Source organism: Thermobia domestica, chromosome 12 (genome assembly GCF_964235325.1).
Source record: "Thermobia domestica chromosome 12, izTheDome1.hap1.1, whole genome shotgun sequence".
In the NCBI taxonomy this organism is placed as follows: domain Eukaryota; kingdom Metazoa; phylum Arthropoda; class Insecta; order Zygentoma; family Lepismatidae; genus Thermobia; species Thermobia domestica.
Genome location: NC_137465.1, coordinates 154,787,082 through 154,800,905, shown reverse-complemented (window position 1 = coordinate 154,800,905; position 13,824 = coordinate 154,787,082). Strand labels below are relative to the sequence as shown.

Genomic DNA, 13,824 nt, shown 5'->3' with positions numbered 1-13,824 from the left:
CTGATTACCACCTGTATATTACAATGTAACAGACGTCTCGACCACACATGAAAATGGAAAATCTCATGTGAACTTACCTTCAACATCGCGTAACATACTCAGATTTAATAGTTATCGTCTGCTCCAAACTTGCATAGCAGAACAATAACATAATACCAATTCTGATCAGTTATTCATCAGTTTCGTAGTCAATAATTAATACATTCACATCAATAATTAATACATTCAAATCATATCTTACCGTATGATTATATCTTATTCGTATTTAAGTACTTACATTCATACATACTATTTCATCAATCACTTATTAATACTTAATACATTTATTTTGTAGTTACATCGATAATTAGACTGTCAAACATGAGCAACATGAGTAAGTGACAACGATATGCACAACACATGAGCAGAACGAACATGATGTAATTATAATGCCACAATTAAAGTAATACACATTCGCGTTGGTCGTTATGTACAGCTTCAATATATTAAATTAAAGTCCTAACACACTAGCATGAGGTGTTTAAAAATCTCGAAAGGTAAGAAGCAACTGAACCTTCATGAATTCCGATTTAACGATCTAACACGATGCGTACATTCGTATTTGTAACAACTATAAAACAATCGATCTAATCGTGCACGATTAAAATAGCTTAAATGAATATCGCTGAAGTCGGTATTTATATTGGTGTCGAAGATATCGATAACTATTTACAATTAAATATACAGGGTGTCTCAAAAGTCCCCCGACATGGGTAACTCTGCTTTATCCGAGTTACAACAAAATGTAAGAGGGAAAATCATCTCCAAATATCATGTTTTCAATCTAAGGTGAAGGATTTTTTTTTTTTTTTTTTTTTTTAAATCGGACGAGCCATTAGGACTGTATACTCTTTGTGCGCCCAATGTTAAATGAAAATGCAACGTTGCCATTTACCTGGACCCACAACATAAGTGAATGAAGTTACTGTTTGAAATTGGAACTGGCCATCGAATGTTAGCGTAAAAGACAGTAACTTAATTCACTTATGTTGCGGGTCCAGGTAAATGGCAACGTTGCATTTTGATTTAACATTGGGCCCATCAAGAGTGTACAGCCCTAATGGCTCGTCCGATTTAAAAAATTCCTTCACTTTAGATTGAAAACAACATATTTGGAGATAATTTTTTCTCCTACATTTTGTTGTAACTCTGATAATAACGGAGTTACCCTATATCAGGGGACTTTTGAGACATCCTGTATTTAACTTCAGGACATTGGTTTTAACATTAAGATAACTAGATCCAATTCAAATTAACAAAAGATAATACATATCAGAAGGAAAGAACAAAAATGGTGATAAATTATTAACTGTCATGAGCGCCAGTAATTGTAATTTGACTCAGACGTAAAAGAGTGCCGACATTAATATCGTTAACGTCATCAACGAGGCACAAGAAAAAAACAAATAACTCTAACGGATCTAAACTTGTCCATCAGGATTTTGGACTTCAGTAGATACTGACCTCCGGCCCGAACATTAAAGTACATTTTACATAAAGAAGTTGAATGAACCAAATCTGCCGTATCAGTGCAGCGCACATTTAGAAGGGAACTTTTACCAAATTCTATGTGGAACAATTAAGAGAATGGATCAACAGTGACATGATACCTACTAAAAACTAAAAATAACCGTAGAGAACAACGGGAGAATTCGGCAAATTATTATTTACAAGAAAAAACGATTTATTACAGGAAATAACTACAAAAAAATACTATAATGAAAATGTAACAGGTTTATATACTTTTCTTAGTTGCGTGATTCTCACCTTGCATGGTTCTAAAAGTTTTAAGCAGTCTTCCACAACGTCTCCGTCAGTTTCAGAAATTTTTGTCATTTCATCCACCACCTTCTTTTCTACCAACTGGACGAGACGTGGTAAGCACAGTCTGTTTGCAAGTTCTACAAGATCCAGGCAGCGAGATGGGGAAATATTAGGAACTTCATCCGTGTACAAGTAATGAAGAAGCTTACGAAATGTGTCTTCTTTCACTCCCGGAAAATGTACCTGTAAGAGAATTTTAAAAGAAAATATATATGAAAGTTTGTACGATACACACACTCAGACAAGAGACTTAATTTGAATTTAATTCAGTAATAACATTTTTATTTTTAAATAAATACTACCCATAGTTGTAGACTGTATATAGAAAAGAATAAAGAGAAAAATGACCAGGGAGAAAAGCCCTCTTACAAAGATTAAGAAAGAAAATTTATCAGAAAGCGCATACACTCATATCAGAAACTCAAAAAGAAGAATATTCCTGTAAACTTTACAATTTCGAAAGACACTATGATCCCCGAGCGTACAAGCTAGGAATTATTCCTTATATAGTTATCCGAAGCAAGCCTTTACTGATCCATTTCAGCACCCTCCAATAGTCTAGTGATTAGGGCGTGCTCCTTTGGTACACATGCTCCCAGATTCGATTCGCAGAGGGAGAACGTTGAAAGATTTAAATGCATTACGGTAGTTCGGATTCCAGCTCCAATTGTAGGCCCATGTCTCATATAGCCTCAGTTCTAAACTTCAACAAACAAGAAAAATAAATAATAATAATAATAATAATAATAATAATAATAATAATAATAATAATAATGATAATAATGATAATAATAATAATGATAATAATAATGATGATGATGATGATGATGATGATGATGATGATGATGATGATGATGATGATGATGATGATGATGATGATGATGATGATGATGATGATGATGATGATGATGATGATGATGATGATGATGATGATGATGATGATGATGATGATGATGATGATGATGATGATGATGATGATGATGATGATGATGATGATGATGATGATGATGATGATGATGATGATGATGATGATGATGATGATGATGATGATGATGATGATGATGATGATGATGATGATGATGATGATGATGATGATGATGATGATGATGATGATGATGATGATGATGATGATGATGATGATGATGATGATGATGATGATGATGATGATGATGATGATGATGATGATGATGATGATGATGATGATGATGATGATGATGATGATGATGATGATGATGATGATGATAATAATAATAATAATAATAATAATAATAATAATAATAATATATTTAAAAATGGTCATTTTGATATTTCTTTTCTTCAATTCTTAATGTTTATTGTATTTGTAATGATTTAGTTCTCTCTCCGATTAAGTAATGTATTATTTTACAATTAGATCTGTCTCAATTTATTTGTAATTTTCAATTTATTTATAAGCTTTTAGACTTGCAAACTATGCTATGCATAAGTGTAGGAATCTTATAAAATGGCTTTTCATCTCCTACGTTAACTCTATTCAAATCGGAAGTGGTTCGTATTAGTCATTTCCGGTTTCACGTTTATCACCATAGAATCAGTGGTCAAAGTGAGATGGTATGCGGGGATATGCCATACCGCCTCTGGTTTTTCAGTAATGAAGGCATACCGTCTGTTTTTTCAGTGATCAAAGACATACTGTCACTGGAAAGTACATGCTAAATAACCTTTAATAAATCAATTTTAGAGATTTTATTTTTTATGTAGAAACAATTTCTAAGTTGACAATATCGACATTTTTGTTATCTTTTTCCTCCCGTTTCTTTTTAAAATGAGATGTCTTCAAAGAAGTTCACCTAGTTTTTATTTTGATGTACCATATTGAATTCTTTCTTTCTTATGTGTGTGTGTGTGTCATCTTGTCTTAATGCTTATGAATGCCGTGCTTTGAGCATGGACGGGATTGTCTGTTGTGGGAGCGTACCATCCGGGGGTTTGGAATACCCCACAGTCGAGTGGGAGGCCGGGAGTTTTCCCGCAGGAAATAGTTAATATCCTCACACGGTTTTTGAGCATTTTCGTGTATAATTCTCTGTAATACAACATAAGGGGATATTTTTATTTTTTTCAGAAAGTGGTTGGCAGGGGATCAAAATCTCTCAATATCCCTCCCTCCGTTACTACACAGAAGTTCTCCAATAGTTTTCAGTCCTTATGTAAATAGAAATGCAATCTTTTAGGCAACCTACCCTCACTGCAATTCAAAATTTAGAAGCCGGTATGTCGAGTCAAAATCGTAATGAAACATACCACCTCTGCTTTTTTCCACTTCGAACACTGCATAGAATGGAAACAGTAACATAGCGAGAAGCAGTTTTTTTTGAAAACGTTCAGCGTCCGAAGACTATTTACAATACTTTAACGAAAACCGTAAGCAGTTCAAATTTATTATTACTTTCGATTTCAACGTTTATCGCCATAGAACGAAAACGGTAACAGATATCAAGAAGCTTGTACACAATTCAGCGTCTTAAGACAACACATCATGACTATCCACAACAGTCTGCCAAAACCGGAGATGGTTCAAATTTACCATTGCTCCAGTTTCAACGTGGGGATAAGAAAAAAGCAAATCACAACAACGAAACATCATAAACTTTATTTACAAAAGTTTATATCTTGAAATTATTAAATATTTTAACTGCTTATTTTCTTTATTACTGACATTATCGATTTAATTCTTGAAGGTGAAAAATCTTTGTTTACGAATGAATTGCTTGAATCCAAATTTTGTCCACAAGTTGTCTAGATCACTACTTAATGAAGACTTCTTAGTTCTCAAGAGAAATATTTTAGAAACTTGTCTGGATTCAAATTACGTATACATAAGTAAAATTATTTACTTTTAACAATTAAATTACAGTTTTTATAAACCAGGAAGATAAAATCTTAAATGTAGAAGCAATTTCTTTCAACAGCTGTGAATCAAGTTTATGATGTGCAATTGTTGCGTTAATATTTTTTTTTTTTTTTTTTTTTTTTTTACGTTATTCTCAAGTTTTTCCACCTTCCTTTCGCTTACTTTAAATAATCACCGAGTTCATGACAAAGTCGGTAGTGAAACTAAATAAAATTTAGTTAGAAGGCTTTCAACACCCAGAATTTTATTGAAAGTACGTAATTTAATATCATATTAATATTTACGTCTGCTCATAAATAGCGCTTCAATGTACTTAATCAATTCCTTTATAGATATTTAATTTTAGTCAATATTTGAAACAGATTAGAGAAAAGAGAAAGAAACAGAAAGGAAAGAAAAACCTAGAGAACGCTTTTATAGTTCTTATTATGTGAGATCGGTTTTGTGACAATGTTCTACTACTGAGAACTGGTAAATGCAAATTACAAATCTCCAGAAAATAGGAAACGCATTCAATCTCCACTTTCAAACATCGATCTTTATTTATATAGCAAAGGAACAATAATTAAATTTTTTATCACTCATCTCCATGTTCCCTAGAGGCAAATATAGTGTACATAAACGCTGCTATATATATATATATATATATATATATATATATATATATATATATATATCTTCTTCTGGCAAAATTATTTAATGAAAGGATTTTGTAAATAATAGTAATAATAGTATTGCTTTGAAATGTAAAAAAAAAAAAAAAAAAATTCTATCGGTATATCTAACGAAAAGAAAAGGTTAAAATTCGAGTTACGTCAATTACTTTCAAAGCTTTCCAGCAAGTTTGACAGAAGGTACACACATCAAGAAATCTTAATAATCAAATACGTAAGAAATAGAAACATGAAAAAAAAGTAGCAATTTTTACTGCCCAATAGTTTTTGACATATTATAAATGTTTATGCAATTACATCTGTGTTCAGGAAACATTCATACAATTGTAGAAAATTGATCTTCACGTTTAATTTATGTCTTTCACATTAATTTCTAACTTAAAATTTACCATAATTTATTTCACATTGATATCACTGGTCGACATGGGTTTTGATGTCTGGAAAGTAATTGCTATTTTGAACAACTATTTTGATACTGATCCCAAAACTATGTTTCTTTTGTTTCCATCACCTACAGTTTTTCTGTTTTTACTCGGTAGATATCAGAGCGCATAATATTACAATAATGGATAATTTAGACATTCAAAGTTTTGTTGTAAATTCTTAAAAGTAACCGAAAGAAATACGTAATTTTTTGCTGTTATAGCTAGTCTCATTAACTGATGTAATAAAGTACAATTTTTTCATGTATCATATTACTTAATGTAAGAAATCACGGTAAGTGTCACGTAAACAATTTATGTATACACAGCTCTAGGATACGCTGTTTTGATCAAGTTTCTCTGCGGTTTGTTGCTTTGAAACATTGAAGCAATGTCATCTAGAAAGTGTGTTAACTCTCCAGACATTTTTTGTTACATTTGCGGATGTTATGTAGTGAAGAGACAAAGACAACGTGTAACAAAATTTGTGAAGGATGCATACAATGCATATTTTGGAATGAAATTAGGTGACCAGGACAAAAAGTGGGTCCCACATACAGTGTGCAAGACTTTTGTGGAGGCTTTGCGACTGTGGACATGTGGCAAGACGAAAGCCCCGCCGTTTGGAATCCCAATGGTATGGCGTGAACCAAAAATTCATGTTGAAGACTGCTGTTTCTGTGCTGTTAACGTTAGTGGTTTTAGTGCTAAGAACAAAAGTAAGGTGAACTATCCAAACAACATACAATTATCTATCAGACCTGTAGCTCATGGGCCAGATATACCTGTACCATGTGTACCTACTATTGTCGAAAGTTGTTCTAGTGACAGTGAAGTTGAGGTAGAATTAGAACAGCGTGATGATGATGCATTGTATCCTAGTACGAGTACTAGCACTTCAAAACCACTTACACAACATGAACTTAATGATCTTGTGAGAGATTTAAATTTACCAAAAAAGAGTGCCCAACTTCTTGGTTCCCGGTTGAAGAAAAATTGTCTTTTCTCCTGAAACACATTTTTCATGGTACAGGCACCGAGAGAAAGAACTTCTACCATATTTCACTGAAGAAGAAAATTTAGTATATTGCAACAACATATGAAAAGTGATAGAATTCTATGGTATTGCATACAATGCAACAGAATGGAGATTCTTTCTTGATGCATCGAAGACCAGCTTGAAAGGTGTTTTGTTGAGCAACGGTAATGTATTACCATCGATTCCCATAGCATATTCTGTGTTCTTGAAGGAAACGTATGAAACGTTGAGACTTCTGCTCGTAAAAGTGAAATATGAAAAACATGGTTGGTCAGTATTCATTCATTCATTCATTTATTAGCCTGATAGCATTGTTGTTAGGTCTCCAATCCGGGAACACAAAATTCCTCTGCTTTTTGTGTGAATGGGACAGTCGGGACAGGGAGAATCATTGGAAAGTGAAAATGTGGCCACGTAGAAAGTCTCTCTCTCCACGAAAGAAGAATGTGACACAACAGCAATTGGTGCCATCGCCTAAAATACTACTTCCTCCATTGCACATTAAGTTAGGAATCATAAAACACCTCGTTAAAGCATTAAACACGGATGGGGAATGTTTTAAATACATTGCGAGTAAATTTCCAGCAATCAGTGATGAGAAACTGAAAGAAGGCATTTTTGTTGGCCCTCAAATAAGAAAGTTGATGTTTGACCGTGAATTTGAGTAAATAATGACAGAAACTGAAAGGGAGGCCTGGGTTAGTTTCAAACTGATAGTTTCCCATTTTCTGGGAAATGAAAAACATAAGAACTATGAACATTACGTGAAAAACCTTTTGGAAAATTTATGTAAACTTGGAAGCAAAATGAGCCTAAAGTTACATTTCCTCAACTCCCATCTTGATTTCTTTCCACGTAATCTCGGAGACTACAGTGAGGAGCATGGGGAGAGATTTCATAAAGACATAGCAGAGATGGAAAGGAGATATCAGGGGAGATGGAACGTTAACATGATGGCAGATTATTGCTGGATGTTGAAAAAGGATGTTCCCGTGTCGAGCATCAGCGATGTCAGGAAATCGAAGCGAATGAAGTTTTGTGCTAAGTGACGTAATGTATTAGTGATTTTGTATGTAGGTGAAAATGAAAATGTACATTAACATTAATTTTACAATCTTGTGGCATGTCGCATACATTTAAGAACTGTACAAAAATTGTGAGAAATGCCTGAACTTAATATGTAATACGTTTCGTTAAGTCCCTTATAGGCTTAGTAATAAAACAATACACCTGCTGATGCTAATTTGTTTTAACGATTTGTGAAAAAAATGTGACGTGATAGAGAGAAACTGATTTTATTTTTGAAATCAGCATTAAAAAAACATTCGAAGTTACTTATTCATTTCAAAACATCGCTCAACTTTTGAAAAAATGTCGACCAGTGTATTTGAAGTTAAATGAAAATGATTGGACTCACCACTTTGGCCGAGCTTTCTCTAAAATCTCCTGAGAACATTGCTCTCATCACGTCGCAACGTGCCATTAGCATTGGTTTATGGGCTGCACACGAACCATCTTCCAGCTGAAACACTATGTCCGTAAACAAGTTTTGCTCAAGGACCACATCATTCAGACGAACTCGCACAGCCTGAAAAATAAAATGAGCATACTATATTATCTTGATTCGGATTTAGATTAAATTTATTGAAATTCTTATCACAATTTTTTTATTACAAATTTTGGGTAAATTGTATAGAATACGTCAATTATTCAAATATGTTAGTTAAGTGTGCTGTTTCCTTGTATATTCTATTTCTATTTGACCTATTTGATCTGTATTTTATTTGAATATATTTTTAGTCTGTAACAAATAAGAATTAATAAAAATTTAATAAAAAGTATAAGAAACGAAATGACAACTATTAATAACATCAATTAACGTATCTTCGATAACAAAGAAGAAGTAGTTTCATCATCGTGATGGCCTCAATATACTCATTTCGTAATTTCACGACTAATATATAAAAGAAATGATGCTTTAGTAAATTGACACAAAACCTTATAGGTCTTACGCCTTGTAGTTATCTATAGCTAATAGCTATGTTGCAGTAAGGCTTTGTATTAATACTATTCGAATCTAATGATTTGAATAATAGATGTATCACTTACAATAAATGATGTGGAATGCATCGATTAAGAAGGAGGAAATGTAAAGATTTACAGTGAAAACATCTTTAATACTTTATTCTCACTATAACTACATATTCTTTAGTTATACATTTACAGCAAATTTGTTAAGAATGACTAACCTAAAATAAAGGGAAAAAATACTTATAATACTTCTAGACATTAAAAACTATCTCACATTTTCTACCAAACGAAATTTAAAAAATATATATATATATATTCTCAATTTAAAATGATACTATATAGTACTAATGCATATTATTTTTATGTTATATGAATTTTTAAAAAAGACTGACTTATCCTAAAAGCAAGAAATCGGACGGAAGCTTCGGACACAAATTTGACTAGTTGCCCGAACATTACTTAGTAATAGGTCTGGTTCAATATCCGCGACAATATTCAATATTCGGACGTAAAGCAATGCAAAAATAAGACATGGAAATTTATTTGCGACCATTATCTTATTACAACCACTAAAATCCAAAGGATTAGTAAAGATTAATAAACATATAGCTATAGCTATTATTTTACAACTATTTTGGTTATACAGTCATACAGTGTAGTCAGAAATATATTTAGAAATGCAACCAAAAAAAATTTTGCAATTTACAAAACATAAAACATTGTAATCTTATACAGTGTATAGGCGATTACGGCCTAAGATGCATTTTTTGTATAGTTTCCTAATCTTACTTGAGAGTAACTAAAACGGAATGAATGTAGTACCTAAAGGAATTTTTTGCAAACAATGCTGAAATAAAGGGGGAAAATGTGTGCTTACCATGAAGACATTCCAATAAAACAAATTACATAGTGTGGGAGCAGAAGGAAAAATTTAAACATAAAGATGGCACAGAGAGTTATTGATAAGCTTCCGTTGATTACAATGATCAAATGTTATCTCATAATGGATGATTAGATTCGAGGTAGACACTACGAAAAAATGCGTACGGTAAAGTATTTACTTATCTGCAACTATAAGAGCACGGTACACTTTTATCTAGATACAGTTGTTTACTAAAACTGACATATTTAAGTTGCAGTTGAAACTCTAACATCAGAACAGGTATCTACGGAAATATATCATAAATGATAGAAGTTTATAATTTTAAAAAATACCCGATATTAGGCAGATCATAAATGGATATTTTACTAGAAGTCATCTGAAAATCTTGGGTGAATTTAGTTCTTTTACACCAATATCATTTAAGAAATTAACTCACCTTTCTGTATTGTTGTTTCAAATCGGTATTCAAAAATTCTTCGTGAGCTTGAATATTTGTGACGAATACAAACAGTTCTGGAAATTCAAGAAACTCTGCCGCTTGTCGAATTTCCTGTGAACAGGACATCAGAAATAGTTTTACATCTCGAGCTGTTCAACGACAGAACTATATAAGAATACTACGGAATATACAACATTGTAAATTTTACGAAAAACTCTTCTTGCATTACGAATGCTGGTTATACTTGACTGCTGCATCACCTACCACAAAACAAGAAAAAAAATGTATCGCTGTTGACTTACCTTACTGAGGTGAGAAACATTTTACAGATACCTATTATTCACCGTAATTTGTCAGTGTAGGATGGAGGACTTTTGTTGATTGCTGTCACTAAATCCACAATAGGAACTAAAAAATGGACTTAACAAATCCATTTATAACTTAATATTTTTTATTCCTGTTTCCATCGATGAAGCATCGTTTAATGAACAAAAAAAATAAAATAAAGAAATAAATTTATTTATGTATTAAATAATACGGTTTTTGATACAAAATTCCTACATATGGTAACAATTCTAATCCAAAACTCCAAATTTCTTATTTATTTTTCATCTATACAAAGGAAAAATAGAAACAACACTGAATTGAAAGTTACATGTCTATCAACAGAGCAGAAGTTAGATTGCTGATGTACTAACTGCTTTGCAGTACATATTGTAGTAAAATGTATATTTCAGATATTATTTCAAACAAAACTTTTGAGATTATTGAAAAACTTCTGTTCTCTTGATAAAATGTTTTGCAGAACTGTAATTTTTCAATTTCTTCAAGAGACTTACATAAGGTTACGATGTTGTGTATTTATTATAAACCAAAACTAGTTTTCCTACTACAAAAATCTAAGTGTAATGTGCCTAAATCTAACATTATACTACGAAATATTGAATCAAGTAACGCAAACAACAGGAAAAATTACCAATTACTATTAATAAAAATCGTTTTTGTATGCCAGATACAAGGAGCCTACTGGTTTTAACTAGAATGTGAAATGTCAGTAATGTTATTCCAAAGTGGGTTTCTTAGCATTCTTACTGTTACGCCTTGAACTACATTTTGCAGTTTTCATTAATTTACCCTAAAATAAATATTTTCATAGTTACAGAGACCTAAACTAAACGTTCAAGTACGAAACAGACTCCTAACTTCACAGATGAAGAAAAAAAAAGCATTAACGTCAAATACTTTTGTATAAGCATTTTATTTAATGATTTGCGTGAAGCATTTCACTTTAGAACTAAACAATCTAAAATAAGACATCGACCCTATTAGTCATTTATGTTAATGAGAGAGAGAGAGAGGGAAGGGGGTAACATAAATGATTTATCGGGTTACAAAACACTGTGAATTTAGATCTAAGATGGATGATACATGACTTTTTCCTGATGTGGTGTGTGTGTTCCATCTACTTCCAATGCCAACAACTGCAAGAACTGAAAGTATGCATTACTGCTGTTGTGAGATCATTGATGGGAACATGCTATTGAAAGTATGAAACGAACTGGATTACAATTAGGACGTATGCAGTGTCAACAACAGCGCACATATTGAACATCTATAGTATGTACACTCATGTCCAAAATGATTGTCGCATATATATAACTGTCTTCTTGTAAGAATATAATTTGATAATGATTTTGCAGGGTACTTTTAATACTGATACTGTGTGTATAATCGGGAAATGTATATTTGTGGTAAATTTCGTAAGAAAAGAATTATAAATACGAAAATTAGAATGAGTAAAACAAAATGTTGCTAAATGGACAAAAAAGTTTTATTTTCGATTTATTGTTCTTATTTACTGCTCTTTTGAAATGAAATTTGCCACATACATGCCTTTGCCGATTATACACATAGTAACATTGTAAGAAATACCGGGCGAATTCGTTATCAAATTATTTCCTACAACAACATATTTATAGATATGCGACAATAATTTTGGACATGAGTGTACCTAAAGGTTGGTGAGTATACTGTATCTTTTCATGTATCACATTTCTTCCTACACAGTATATTGTAACCCGATGATTCACTTATGCTAACTCTGTATATACGAGGGATATTCAATAATCAATAAAGAATGATCATTATTTCGTTATTTTCTTCCTGTCATATACTTGCTGTAGAAAATTAGTTTTACATTCTATGTATAGCCCAAGCTGAAAATATCTATGGTAAAATCTATATTTCTTTACAGAACTGCGCCTGTAAAGCATGTGATTGAACATATGCATTGATGTACTTACAGAGAAATTGGATGAAGCCAAAGAGGAACAAAGGTGTACCACTGAAGTTTAGTTTTCATGTCAGAGAAAGGTGGTTCAGGTGCATACAATGCTTGAAGAGGCGCTTTGTCTTACAGTACCGTTCAGATATGTTAAACGTTAAAGGTGGGAATCAATCAAATTTAAGAAGTGGACTTTGGGCTCGAGTAACTGGACTTACGAAAGAAAGCAACACACTGTCGTAATTGTTGTCGAATAGTTTTTAAAACCATTACCAGATATGTTAAAGATAGCATTCTGTGCCATCCACACCTCAGAAACTGCAGAAAAATCGAACATGAGCCGTGTCCGAGCTCGGTTCAGTCCCATACAGCTTATCCCAGAATAAATGGATGTGTTTGCGTGTAGATTTGTTTGGAACTGAAAGTATGACAGGGAGAAGGTTCAGATTTTCTTGCAAGGGTAATATTTATAGTTGCAGGCGAAACGTGGCCATATCATTTTTAACTGAAAGTAAACACTATGCTGTTCCTAACTTCGAAGGAAAACCTTCGTGGTAATCATTTCTATATACACAGAAAGTGTTTACGGTTTCGTAGGCGGTATTGAAGGACTTTTCCGAGACTGGCTTCCAGCATGTCTTTGACAATTGAAAAAAACGCTGGTACAAGTGATCGCACATGGGATGAGGGCTGTTTTGAGAATGGCCATCACAAATATGGAACTGAGTAGTATTACGAAAAATATTCTTTATTGAGCAGCCCTCATGTGTATATACACACTAATTAGTGGCCTGCAAAGAATCGAACCCAGTCTCCCTCTATTCAAGTAGATGCTTCATCCTAAAGTATCATTGACATGAGTTTCTTGTGTACACGCACAGATAGTATGTGCAAACTAACGTAATATATGATTTTTTGTACTGCTCATACAACATAAAAACCCTGAATCAAAATATCCATCAAATGTAAGGCTGCCGTTATATCTGGCTTACGCAACAAGAAACAGAATATACCAGTATTATCTCGATGGCATAGAAACTACCCGACAAGCGAGAGACCGGGATTCAATTTCAACTTACTTCAACGTCAATCTGTGGTGATGCCTAGTTACAAACTGCTGACGACCGTTTCGCAAATTATGCTTGCTAACATTTTAAGCTATTTCGCAGTACACAAGTTAACAATAAACTAAAATAGTTATTCTTTCATCGTTTGTATTTCTGTAATGAATCATAAATATCCTTAAATTGCAGTTTTTGGAGTGTAGAACTTTGAAATATATTTCCTGTTGTTTAC

General features: G+C 32.7%; 1 protein-coding gene across 6 annotated transcripts in view; it reads right to left on the bottom strand.

Moving 5' to 3' along the window:
• Window positions 1–13,824, bottom strand: part of RhoBTB (Rho-related BTB domain containing) — a 490,451-nt gene that overhangs the window by 12,683 nt on the left and 463,944 nt on the right. For all 6 annotated transcript variants that reach the window (XM_081734304.1, XM_081734307.1, XM_081734305.1 and 3 more), the window contains 3 exons: window positions 10,242–10,355; window positions 8,309–8,479; window positions 1,807–2,046 (listed from right to left, as the gene is read on the bottom strand). In XM_081734304.1, the coding sequence (XP_081590430.1) occupies window positions 1,807–2,046; window positions 8,309–8,479; window positions 10,242–10,355 (525 nt within the window). The remainder of the gene's footprint in view (window positions 1–1,806; window positions 2,047–8,308; window positions 8,480–10,241; window positions 10,356–13,824) is intronic.